Here is a 12142-nt window from a genome sequence, read left to right as displayed (position 1 = left end):
AATTCCAAAGTCCCCATCTCCTAATTCCAGGAAAATTATCTGCTCCAATTCCATGGTTGGTATTTGGGGGAAAAAACCCTAAAGCGGACACAAGGAAAAAAACGAAGAAAGGGAGAGAGAGAGAGAATTCATGATGGTGCAATGACGGCATCAAAGGTGCCCTTGCAGATCCGGAGAAATTCTATTTCTCTTTTTTATCTTCTCATTTTATCTCTTTCTGAATTTCTGTTTTTTACGTGATTAGGGTTTTAATTTGGGATGCAAAATGAGATTTGTATGGAATGGATGGAAGTGATGATTCTTTCCCCAACTTCTCGACTCTGATGATACTAAGCTATTTTTTCTCTTCGGAGAATCCAAGCCAAGAGTCTGATCCATTCTTTCCCCAACCTTTCTGTTTTTTCCTGTGAATTTTGAACCTTGAAAATTTTCTTACCTACAACCCACTTTTAGAAAGGTTGAATTGCTGAGAATATGGTGGGGCGGGGAAGACTGGAGAGGGTGGTGGCGGGGTTGCAGGGGAGCGAGAGAAGGAGGGCTGGAGGTGGTGGTGGTGGCATCGGCAACGGCGGCAGTGGAAAAAACAGCAAATGGAGAAGAGGAAGGAGAAGAAGGAAAGAAAAAGGAATTTAATAAAAAAAAATAAGAGCAAAATTGACTTTACAAAATTACTGACATGGTGACATCACTACTTAACTGTTATAATGTGATTTCCATTAGTTTTTTTGGTCCAAATTAAAATATTGGTACTTAATGAGTTGGCATTAATTCCACGGTCCAACGGACGCGGGGGTGGGGGTGGGGGGCTGACCACATGATCGCTTAAGCCTCAAGATAAAAGATTCAAATCTAACGGTGCTTATGGATCCAAGGAAATAGAGTATTGTATCAGTGATGATACGAGGTTCCAATCCCAAGGTTTTAAAACTTGAAATCAGGAATGGAATCAGTAAGAGAGGATTTCGATCCGAATCGGGTCGAAAATTGACTTGAATCGGTTCCAGAATAAAAATTCTGCTATTTTATGATGAAAATACAAATCGTTTTAAGAGTTGAGAATCAGCCCATGAATCGGTCCGATGTACATAAAGAAAATGAATAAGAATGAGTCAATCCGATTCCAATTCAAGAAGCAACAATTATAAATGATGAAAATTGGGATTGGTGTCCGATTTGGATCTACCGATTCATCGATCCAATTCCAAATTCTTTAAACCACACGATGATCCGCTGATGTATGGTTTATTCAGTCTTTTCAAGGCAACCCTAGATCTTTATCACCTCTAGTTCCCTGCCCAGCCCAGTTCCCTAGTTCCTCTAACAAGGGGGGAGTGGGGTCCACCCCCCTATTAGAGGAATTGGGGAACTGGACCGGGCAGAAAATTGGAGGAGATAATTTTCCGAGCAGGCCTATGGCTCACCCCGAATATGAATCGCAGGTTGACGGAATTCTCCTAACCCAGCGGATGACGCAAAATCATGACCCTTGATATCTGTTTAGTCGTGGGGAATTGTGGGGCCAAGAAGATTATGAATCAGAATCATGCATTATTACTTGATGGACGGTCCTATGAAACTTGGGAGGACAGAGTGGTCCCGGTAAGGGGTAGTTTAGTAATTCCGATGAAAAAGCGTGTGTAATTTAGACCACGAGGCGAGCATCTTTCCTTCCCTCCTTAAATAAAGGCGGACGTGAATGGCACTTATTCAATCGCATTGAATGGACGGTTGAGTGAAGCCCAAGAGGAAAAGGTCCATCATCGTCGCTTCTTCTTCCTTCTCTCTATTTGCCTCGTCTCAGAGATCTCTTTCCAATCTTCTATTTATTCAAATTGAGAGAGAGATAAAGAGAGAAGGAGAGAAAGAAGGAACGAAACTACATTTGCAGAGAAAAAAACCAATCCAGAGGAAGAGGGAAACCATCAGAGAAGACAATGTCGTGGCAAACTTACGTCGACGAACATCTTATGTGCGATATTGATGGCCAGCCCGGTCACTGTCTCAAGGCCGCGGCCATCATCGGTCACGACGGAAGCGTTTGGGCTCAGAGCGCTTCATTCCCTCCGGTTCATTCCGCTCTCTCTGTTTCCATTGTTTAACTTCATTGATTTGATCTGCTCTGGTGGTTTCGATTGCGATATCTGTATTTGGTATTAAGTGATTGGATCATTTTCGTTTGGTTTGATTTGATCTGGTTTAGATCTTGGATTCATTTTCGCTCATTGAATAAAACATCTTAATTGTTCTATTTACTTCTTCCAAATTTGCTTTGCTGACGATCGTTTCCGTGGAAATGTATATCTATAGGTTTTTTAAATTCGGATCGACGTTTTCAATTGATTGACTTGAACGATGACCAATGTGTGTTATGAATCTCGATTTGATTTGGCCATTTTTTTTCTCATTAAAATGATTCGGAAAATGAAGGAGCTTATTGAATCGATTGAATTAATTGGCTGGATTATCCAAATCTGTGTTTGAGGTTGATTTTGTCTTCTGCATTTTGTTGGAGATCTGTTTGAAGTCCTTTCTGTAGCATGCATTATTACCATGATTTGTTGTCGGAGTAGTTTTTGATTTTGTGTATTAATAGCTTTGACTTATGTTTTCTCTGAAACTCTTGATAAAGAGTTCAGATTCTGAGTACTATAATTTGTTGGGGGAAATGTATATAATTCCTCTCCTTATTGAAGGTCCTGCGCTAATAGGACTAGTACTCTCGTCTTACATTTCTCTCTTAGGGTTGGAAATTCGGTGAGCACACCGTTTCCACAGTTTCACGTGAAAATATGTGCTAAATTTGTGAACTCCAACTACCATTGTAGCACTCTTTGATGTTTATAGTAAAGACATAGTTAATGGCTTTTTTCTCCTTAATATTTCCTTTCTACATGATTCTCCCTACGTGCTTTGACTTTTTTGTGTATCAATAACTAAGTGTTTGTATTCTCTGGATCGTTTTTCTGTTAAATATTTGCAGTTTAAGGCTGAGGAGGTCACAGGTATCATGAATGATTTTAATGAACCCGGCTACCTTGCTCCTACTGGCTTATTCCTTGGGGGAGTAAAATACATGGTTATCCAAGGAGAACCTGGAGCTGTGATCCGTGGAAAGAAGGTGATTGTCTCCTAATTTATATTTCGCTTTTTTTTTCTTCCCCCAAATCCCCTTTTGTATTAATTATTTAAATAGTTGATTCTCTTTAATCTTTGCATGAATATAACTAGTTTCTCATCTTTGATATATCTATAGACCTACATATGTGTGTCTTGCTTTTGATCTATTTCCATGTGAATGCCTATTTTGTGACACTGAGCTCAAGATTGTACATTTCACCATAATGTTGTGCTCATATTATTTTTCCCCAGGATTATATGTGGATGCATGGTCTTTGTATTTCTAATTAAATACATTTGACAGAACACATCAGGATGGTAAACATGTGTTCCCTTTTATGTTGTGGGGAAAGTAAGGTGCACCTGTTATTTTCCGTAGGCTTTTATGCATGTATGGTCTTTGTATTACTAATTAATTACATGCGACACACAAGGTTGTAAACATGTGCTTGTTTTTATGTTTGAGGAAATAAAACCCTGAGATTCTTATTGAAGTCAACTGCTTCAATTGGTTTACATTTTGCTACCAATGTTTATATTTCACATTCTCAATCTCTAGCTGTTATTTTAACTTGTTCATTGAGTATCTAGTGGCAATTTAAGTATGAACATAAGTTAGAATTTTTTATCTGTTCATGTCAAATTTTCATATGTTAAAACCCATGATAGAAATCATCTAGCAGGATTTATAAAACTGTTCTATCTCTCCTCTACATTCCTATGATTGGGAATGTTTTTGTACATTTTTTGTTAGTTCTGCTGTACCTTATAAGAGAGAAATTCCATATGCATAAACTAACCAACATCCTGGTCATTGAACCTAGTAATTGTGCACCTTGTAGGTGCCAACCACCAAACTCCCTCCCTCTTTGTTTGTGCTTAATTTCCTGATATTTTTGCTTCTATTTATCTGTAGTTGAACAATAGCAATCCCAGTTGTAGAAGTTAGTAAATTTTGCACCTTTTGGGTCCTAATCAACAACCCTTCCCTTCTCTCATGCCAAAGTTCTAGATGGCTTCCCTTCTACTCATCTTTGGTTCTTTATTGAGTGAAGCAAAAATCAGCTGCCCCGTGAGGCCCATATTATGGGCAGTGAGACCTGGCACACCCACTTGCTCACATGCTGAAAATGGTAGACTTAAAGCATAAGAGATGCTTTCACTGTTGCTTTCTTCCATACAACAATAACTTGTCTAGTATCAAGCCAGTTTTTTATTTAAGCTGAACTATCCTAAAAGGAGAGGACAGGACTAGAATAAGCCAGTCAAGCTCATTAAAAAATTTTCATTTATTAAATATTTAAATTTATTTAGAATGCCAAAGCTATGAAAACATATGAAATATTGGAAAATTACAGAAAATTAAATTTGTAAAAATATGGAAAACATAATTTTGAGAAGAAACTCTAAGAGTCATATTGTTCTTAGTTTTCTTTCTGGTAACCTGATAGGAGACTTCATTGTCAGATTAGTATTATATTTTAGAATATTCGAAACCAAAAACTAAGAGGTACTACATTAAATAAATAAATGAATTTGGCAAAAATGTCTTTCCAACTTGAGTTTTCTTTGGCCGAGTCTGATTCAAAGAAACTTGGTTTTGTCTTGGTGAAGACATGTCCCTTTTTTTGGGTTAACAGTAACCTTGAATCAAGACCAAGTTAGGCCTGAAATTTGACTCAATTTGGTCACCGAGAGTCAGAACTCAATTTTCAACCATTTTTTAAGGTAAAAGTCAGGTGGCCATGGTGTTTGATAGATAGCCTTGTGCGTGCTTCTGTTGGAACTCATCAATAAAGCTTCACTGTTGGAAGCTTTTGTGGGGCTACGTTTTAGGAGAACAACACTTGTTTGAGGCACAAATTAAGTTTGTTTTGCTCTTTATGAAACACTGAACAGCACTCTATTCAGGGGAAAATACTTCGTATATATTGACCCATGCACTTTATTTGCAGGGATCTGGGGGAGTTACTATAAAGAAGACGACTCAAGCTCTAATTTTTGGTGTCTATGAGGAGCCTGTGGCTCCAGGACAGTGCAACATGATTGTGGAGAGGTTGGGAGACTACCTCATTGATCAGGGCCTGTAGGTCTGGGTTGCAACTGTGATCTAATTTTCCCATTGAATGTAATTTTTGTCTATTTTCCCCTCCCATTTTTAGCATCTCTTTGCCTTATCTTTTTTCCATTGATTATGTGCTTGCATCTTCTTCCTTGATTAGCCATGTATTCGCAGTGGAGTTATTGCAAACAATAACTGTGTGAGGACATATAAGCATTTATTTGGTATCTTAGGATCGTTTGTTCTTTTTATGGTTATATGTGTATTAATCTTCTTCCTGCCTCCCCCCCCCCCCCCTAACTATTATCGTGCATACAATTAAGTTGGACATTGGATTTGATATTTTTGAGGCCATTTCTTCCTTTCAGTATCCTGCCTAATGAGTGCCCAATGAAACATCCGATGGTGTTAGGATGTGTGCGGCACAGCCCAGCCGTCAGATGCCTCATTGTGCTCTCCACTGAGTGGAGAGGATCCAAAGACCTTAAACAAAGGTTCTGAGAAATGATTGAGGGGCATAAGTGTTGATTAAGTTTTGACTTGCATAATACATGAGGAATAATGACCAAGTCAGACCAAATCAGCATGACTCTAATTTGTAGGTCACGGCTGAATTTTTCTTTTTTCGGGGGGTGGGAGGGGGGGGGTGGGTCGGTGGGTTTGGGGTTTAAATTTCCTTTTAAGGTTCCGTTTGTTTGATGTAAAATTTTATATGTTGAAATTTTAATATTTGTTTTTTAATGGAAACAAACATTGGAAACCTTTTCAACATGTAACATTTTCTAGACTGAAAGAATCGGTAAAAGTACATGTGGAATCCGCAAGTTTGAATTTTTATGTTTAGGATAACCCTCTTTTCCTAAATGTTATATGAGATACCTTCTCTATTCATATTTTTAGGATGCACCAGAGGATGGAGGAAATCTTTACGCCCAGCCCATTGGAATGGGCATCAAAAAGTAAGGTCAGTCCTTCAACTAGTAGGGGGAGAGTGAGATGTGGTAAGGAATACAGACTTGGTCGGGGTTGAAAATAATTTTCCGGCAGTAGAGGGTGGATGGGATGTTGGATGAGGGAGCAGAGAGGGGGGAGGGGGGGGGGGGGGAAGGAGTGAAAGAAGTGAGTGATGCAAAGGGCGGAAGCCAGCCATAGATGGACACAACGAGGAGGTCGGCAGTGTTCCGCTCATTTTAGGTGTTGGCGGTATTTGAATCTGTCCCTCTCTAACTGAAAAACAATGTTCCTTCCGTGATTCCGTCATTGGAAGGGGGGAGAGGTGGTGGGGTTGAGGAGTTTTTGGAAGAAGTGTATGAACAAGTATGACAATATGAAAATGTATACTCCAGACATCAGGTATCGAGACGAGTTTCTTTAATTAGTAGATACCCAAGTGTAATTTACCTTTTATTAAAGAGATCCATTGAGGAAAATTATCTCCTCAATTTACCTGCTCGTCAATTTCCTCAATTCCATCTAATAGGGAGAAGTGGATTCCATCTGGGCAGGGGATAGGGTGATCATTTCCACCCTCGATTAGATGGAATTGAGGAAATTGACAGGCAGGTAAATTGAGGGGATAAAGATCCGTGGTATGAACAAATTTGATAGCACGAAAAGGACTAAGTTTCCCTCCACTCATAAAGGATTAAGTTTCCCTCCCGATACCTATTCTCACCTTCTCCCTCCCTACAACGAATAGGATCCGCGGGTAGAGGGAAACTCGAGCCAGTTTCGGGCCCAATTTTTTGTTGGACTGCGTTGGTTTGGGCTCTACTAGTTTTAAATTTTATTAAATTTCTGAACATAGGCCTAGCCCACTCCTACCGCTATCCGTTAGGAACCAAACGAAGCCATAGATCTCAAGTGTTGAACTGGATTGCCATTATAGGAAAACTTTATCCTTATTTTATTATGGAAGAAGTTCTCTGTGGGGAACTTTCTGGAATCTGAGAAGGATATGAACTTTTCGTCTTTTGCCCTTTATATCGGTGGCCCTGAAGCAGCACAATCTCACGTCCTCACAAATCAAGTGAGGTTAAAAAGAGAATATCCGGTCAAAATATGCTGCGTCCAATACTCCAATCATCTTCAAAAAAAAAAAACTAAAGCTAAGGATCGAATCAAATACCCATATATACGCTCTGTTCTAAATTAAGAAAATTAAAGGTGGAGAAAAACCCTTCAAACATCAATGTGTCCTGGAATAATATGGATTGGGAATTCGAATATATGGATAGATAAGCTATAAAATGGAGGAGGATAAAAAGAATATGTGGGTACGCAAGGAATATAATTTTTGTACGGCACAGATTGCATTATAACAAAACTTTAAATTTTAGAATTGGGATTGTCTAAATGACACTTCTATTTGTGTATTTAGAACTTGACACTTTCTTTTGATTATCATTTATCTTACAAACAAAATTTCTTCATCATTGGTTAAAAAAGAGTTTTCAAATATATTTTGAAAATGATTTATTATTATGTTATTATGTGATACATCATATCTTACCTATCCAATCTGAGGATGACACGTGAAATGATTTGGATTTCAAGAAACTAGTTTTCAGCCAAGACTGATTAGATCACGTGCGTGGCAATTATACTGGTTTAGACACGTCAACAAGATCAATCTTAAAGAACCCTGATAGATGGTGACTGCTAACCATTACCCACGTGTAAAAAAAAGATTCCGAGTCCCTAGAAACGAGGAGAGGATCGCTCTTTCAAAGAGTTTCCTAATCCGAGCACAACTCGATCGCCTTACAAAAAAGGAAAGCCATCTGGCAAATCTCTGGGAAGAGGGTTGGGGAGAGAAACTTGTATAAATAGAGGCCCTAGTGCCCATGTAAGAGGATTCAAGTATTCAGTCAATAGAGAAATAAAGAAACCTTCAAGACTACCCTTCATTTTCCATAATTGTTTCTAGTTTAGTTCTAGTGTTGCAATGTTGAGGAAAACCCTCAACATCCCCTTATATACAAGAAAGTATGCTTACAAAGAGGGTAAAATGTTCAATGACTTTTAAGTTGGTGGCACTGGAATAATATGATTACATAGGTGCTCAATTATATGGAATTTACAAAATTCCGAAATCCCACAATGGAGGACCTGTTTTGTCTCTTTTTTTTATAAGATATTTTATGGCCAACAATCCACACAAAATTACATGGAATAGTATTGTTGCTACTCTGATTGTTGGATATTTAAGAAATAGTTTAAATAGGTTATATGTCAAATTCCAGATTCAAATTCAAACATTTATTTTTTCAATAATGGTAACTTAGTCCTAAATTTTCCCATGCAATTGTTTGTCACAGGATCAATTTCGATTGTACTGAAACTTTTATGATAGGGGGATTTTGGGTCTTCCTGTCTACAAAATTTCAGCTCCACCTATTTTTGTCACGTGTTAGATTTTGGTGCCAATTGACTGTTTATGTTTGTGGGTTGCCATCCACCATAGTGTTCTTTGAGAATCTTAGATACAAAATTGATTTGAAAATTAGAAGGACCCAAAAGTTTGAAAATCACTTATCATCATGTCATTATGAAAATTAATCGATGTCTTGCACATTATTTGACACTTTAAGAGGGTTTCAATTTTTACCAAAAAAAAAGAGGGTGTCAATTAGAAAATCCCTTTACAATTATACTCAAATGGGTGTCGATTGCTTTTAATTGTAGCACTTATTTCAACCACATGGATTGTTGATCATTTGAGCATATTGATTGTTCGGTGGTGAATACATGAGAAAATTTCCTTGTTGGCTACATGCTAGATTTAGTAGCCTATCCCAATTATGTAAACTCATGAGTTAATATTTACAATGGTTGCCTTTTTTTTTTTTTAACTTGACTTATTTTCAAGTACTTTTCAATGCTTTGTATTAACATCTGAGCATTCTCACCCAAAAAAAAAAAAAATCTGACCATTGAAATTAATCCATGGCTCAATGATCTAGAAAATAACAAAAACTGCCACATGGTAAATAAGCTCACACCCTGAGATCACTGAATTGCCGCCTCCATGGCAAATTCAAAGGGAAATAGAAATAACCATAAATAAGTTACAGGAAGCAGTTTTCTGTATAGGAGTGTGGTCTACGCCAGCACTCCCATGTGTCTATCTCTCTCCTCCTTAAAACAATGGGGCAGAGATATCTTTTCACATGGGAAAGAGAGAGATAGACTCATGGTAGGCCACACTCCCGGATAAAGAACTTTCTCCCATAAGTTTCATAGAGTTAGCTATTTCTTTTCTTTTTTTTAGGGGAGGGGGGATCTTAGTAGTGATCGAAATACAACTTAATCAATGACTTTGAAATATTTGATTTAAATTTGAATAAGGAAAATAAACAAAATATTTGATAATTTAATTAAGAACATGATTATGAAAGACATAATTTCCATCTTTATTAAGTGGAATTTTGTTATAAGGCAATATTGCAAGAAAGGTTGCTTGCAAAAAGGGTAAAATACACAATGACTTTTAAGTTGGGGGCACCACAATAATATTATTACATGGAATTTACAAAACTCCAAAACCCACAATGGAGGACCTTTTTCGTCTTTTTCTTTTGGATAGATATTGTGTTCGGCACTTCACACACATAATTATGTGGATGAGTAATGTGACAACGCCAACTGTTGGATATTTAAGAAAAAGTTTAAATAGGCTACATGTCAAATTTCAGTATCAAATTCAATAAGTAGGCCACATGTCACAAAACCAACTTCGACTGTGTTGAAACTTATATGACAAGGAATTTTGGGTCTACCAGTACAAAAAATTTCTGCTCAACCTAATTTGTTATGTGGTAAATTTTGGTGCCCACCGAGCCTTTGTCTCTGTGTGTTGCCATCCACCATAGCATTCTTTGGTAATCTTAGTTACAAAATTAAGGAAGAAAGAATGCTGCTTAGTTATGCCCTCCAACACCCTCTCACATGGGCATGCGAAAAGACCATCTCACCCCTTCTGATCGATGCTCATGCGTGCATTACCACTAGCCTAGCCGTTGGTGTAGTGGCCACGCAACCAAGCAGCGCTCTTCTTTCCCCAAAATTAATTTGAGGATTAAAAAGACCCAAAACTTTGAAAACTTTATTTTTTAGTACTTCTCCAATATATTTGAAGTCATTTAAAGTTAAGAATATAAATTAACTTAAGGGAGAGGGTTCTCTGGTAGTTTGGGGAGCCCAAGTGCCCAACGGTCAAAGGGGAGCATGACGGTTTGACAACAAGGGGAAAGAGAGAGAGAGAGAGAGAGAGATAGTTGTGACTGATGTAGCCTCTGTCACGCAAATTAGAGAACCTTTTCTCAAACTTAAATATCTAAGGGAGAAAGAACGCTACCCGATCATGCGTTAGGCATGATGACCACGCCTAGACACATAACCGCCTTGGGGCGTCTGGAAATGATTGCTTTGCCCTCATGTAAAGGCAGAAATTCCCAGACGCCCCAAGACGGTTATGTGTTTAGGCGTGGTCTACGCCTAGTGCACGACCGGGTAGTATTCATTTCCCCATCTAATAAATTTATTTTTAAATCCCTTATAAAATTCATTGAATTTGGTTGATAATTGTATGCAAGTTCTTAACAATCTGCCATTTTAATATGTTTTGTATCAGATTTCTTCAAGAAGAGGATTTTGGTATTGTCCAACTTTCAACTTCTTTTTCTCTTATTTTTCTTCTTAATCTTCTCTTTTTTTTTTTTTTTATGAAAAGAAAATTAAATTAATTAGAGAAAAAAGGAAATATCTACATTGTCTTTTGTATACCAAAAACTTTTATGACCTTGGAGTGCTAGATGAGCAATCTTGGTTACGAAAAAAGTAATAGAGCTATCGAGAGGGACCAAAAAATTAATGTCATCATTTGCAAGAGAATTAAGTTGGAGAAGAGCAGGTAAATAACCCATGACTAAGCATCCTGGGAAGGTTAAGGAACATATTGCAGCATTGCCTTGTTTGAAACCCAAATCTCTCTCACCTTGAGGCCCATCTTTGAGGCTTGTTTGAAACCATTGATTATCGAAATCACCTCCGGCTCCAACCCATGATGCGAAGACAAATATCCTACAGCTACAAAATTGAATCGTCCTTGTAACAAAATGCAAAAAGCTAGGCTTAGGAATCTATACCTAATTTAAAGACTCCTGCGCAGGGTAAAACATGAATGTTTAAATATGGTAGAGAGGATAAATTACAAGAGTTAAGATTATCCATAAATGATGAAATAGGATCAACATAAGGCAATAGGGTGAGAGGATGAATATTTAAATCAGAGATCCAACGATTGATATTAAAATAGTTCTCATAGGATCAGTTATGGCTTTACCCAAAACAACCTTGTTTCTTACATCCCAGATAAAATAACAGGAAATAGTAAAAAAATAAAAAATACCATTTTAAAAGATTGTTTATCAAGACGACTGTGAGTAAGGAAAGTGGTGCAGAATTGTTCCAAAGACGAAGAGGAGAGAAGCTCTTCTTTCAACCCCAAAGGACCAACTACCTAGATATGCTTAGCCCAAGTACAAGAGAGGAATATGTCATTTATCTTCTCTTAGTGAACTTTGTGATACTATTGGCCTTGATTTTCGAGGATAATTATTGAAGGGAAAATATTCTCTAAACCACCAAGGGAGGGTACACTAGCACCCTTTCTCAATCTCTCTGTTCACATAAAATGATCTCATTGTCTTTCTATTTACCAAATTATTTCATTGCATCTCATTGGTTTGCTCCTTAAAATCAATGGCTTGGAGAACCTCTCCCTTATTTACAAAAAAAAATAACACTTTAATAAATAAAAAATAGGCCAAAGTAAAGGAGATGTCATGTATGACTACATTTCCCATGCTTGCAAGCATTCCATTGGAGAGTTCAAGAAATGATTAATCTTATCTTTTTTTGTTTATTTTAAACATATATGACAGTGCCAATGTAAGAGGA

The 12142-nt window shown here is 37.5% G+C and overlaps 1 protein-coding gene and 1 non-coding gene across 2 annotated transcripts; both read left to right on the top strand.

The window, feature by feature from the left end:
- Positions 1 to 285: 285 nt before the first annotated feature.
- On the top strand, positions 286 to 378 carry LOC122670203. Its single transcript, XR_006334177.1, has one exon. It is a non-coding gene; the product is annotated as a small nucleolar RNA Z103 (small nucleolar RNA).
- Positions 379 to 1838: 1460 nt separating this feature from the next.
- On the top strand, positions 1839 to 5428 carry LOC122669211 (profilin-2-like). Its single transcript, XM_043865913.1, has 3 exons — positions 1839 to 2066; positions 2981 to 3118; positions 5073 to 5428. The coding sequence occupies exons 1-3, from the start codon at positions 1935 to 1937 to the stop codon at positions 5205 to 5207; spliced, it is 405 nt and encodes a 134-aa protein (XP_043721848.1). The 5' UTR covers positions 1839 to 1934; the 3' UTR covers positions 5208 to 5428.
- Positions 5429 to 12142: the final 6714 nt, after the last annotated feature.

The sequence above is a fragment of the Telopea speciosissima genome, chromosome 7 (genome assembly GCF_018873765.1).
Source record: "Telopea speciosissima isolate NSW1024214 ecotype Mountain lineage chromosome 7, Tspe_v1, whole genome shotgun sequence".
Lineage (NCBI taxonomy): Eukaryota > Viridiplantae > Streptophyta > Magnoliopsida > Proteales > Proteaceae > Telopea > Telopea speciosissima.
The sequence above is the reverse complement of the archived record's forward strand: the minus strand, read 5'-3'. Positions and strand labels throughout refer to the sequence as shown.

Bases quoted from the DNA above. Each gene is read 5' to 3' on its own strand.
- LOC122669211 (XM_043865913.1), top strand. From the start codon at position 1,935: ATGTCGTGGCAAACTTACGTCGACGAACATCTTATGTGCGATATTGAT. The intron at 2,067-2,980 runs GTTCATTCCGCT...AAATATTTGCAG, and splicing joins AGAGCGCTTCATTCCCTCCG to TTTAAGGCTGAGGAGGTCAC. The intron at 3,119-5,072 runs GTGATTGTCTCC...CTTTATTTGCAG, and splicing joins CTGTGATCCGTGGAAAGAAG to GGATCTGGGGGAGTTACTAT.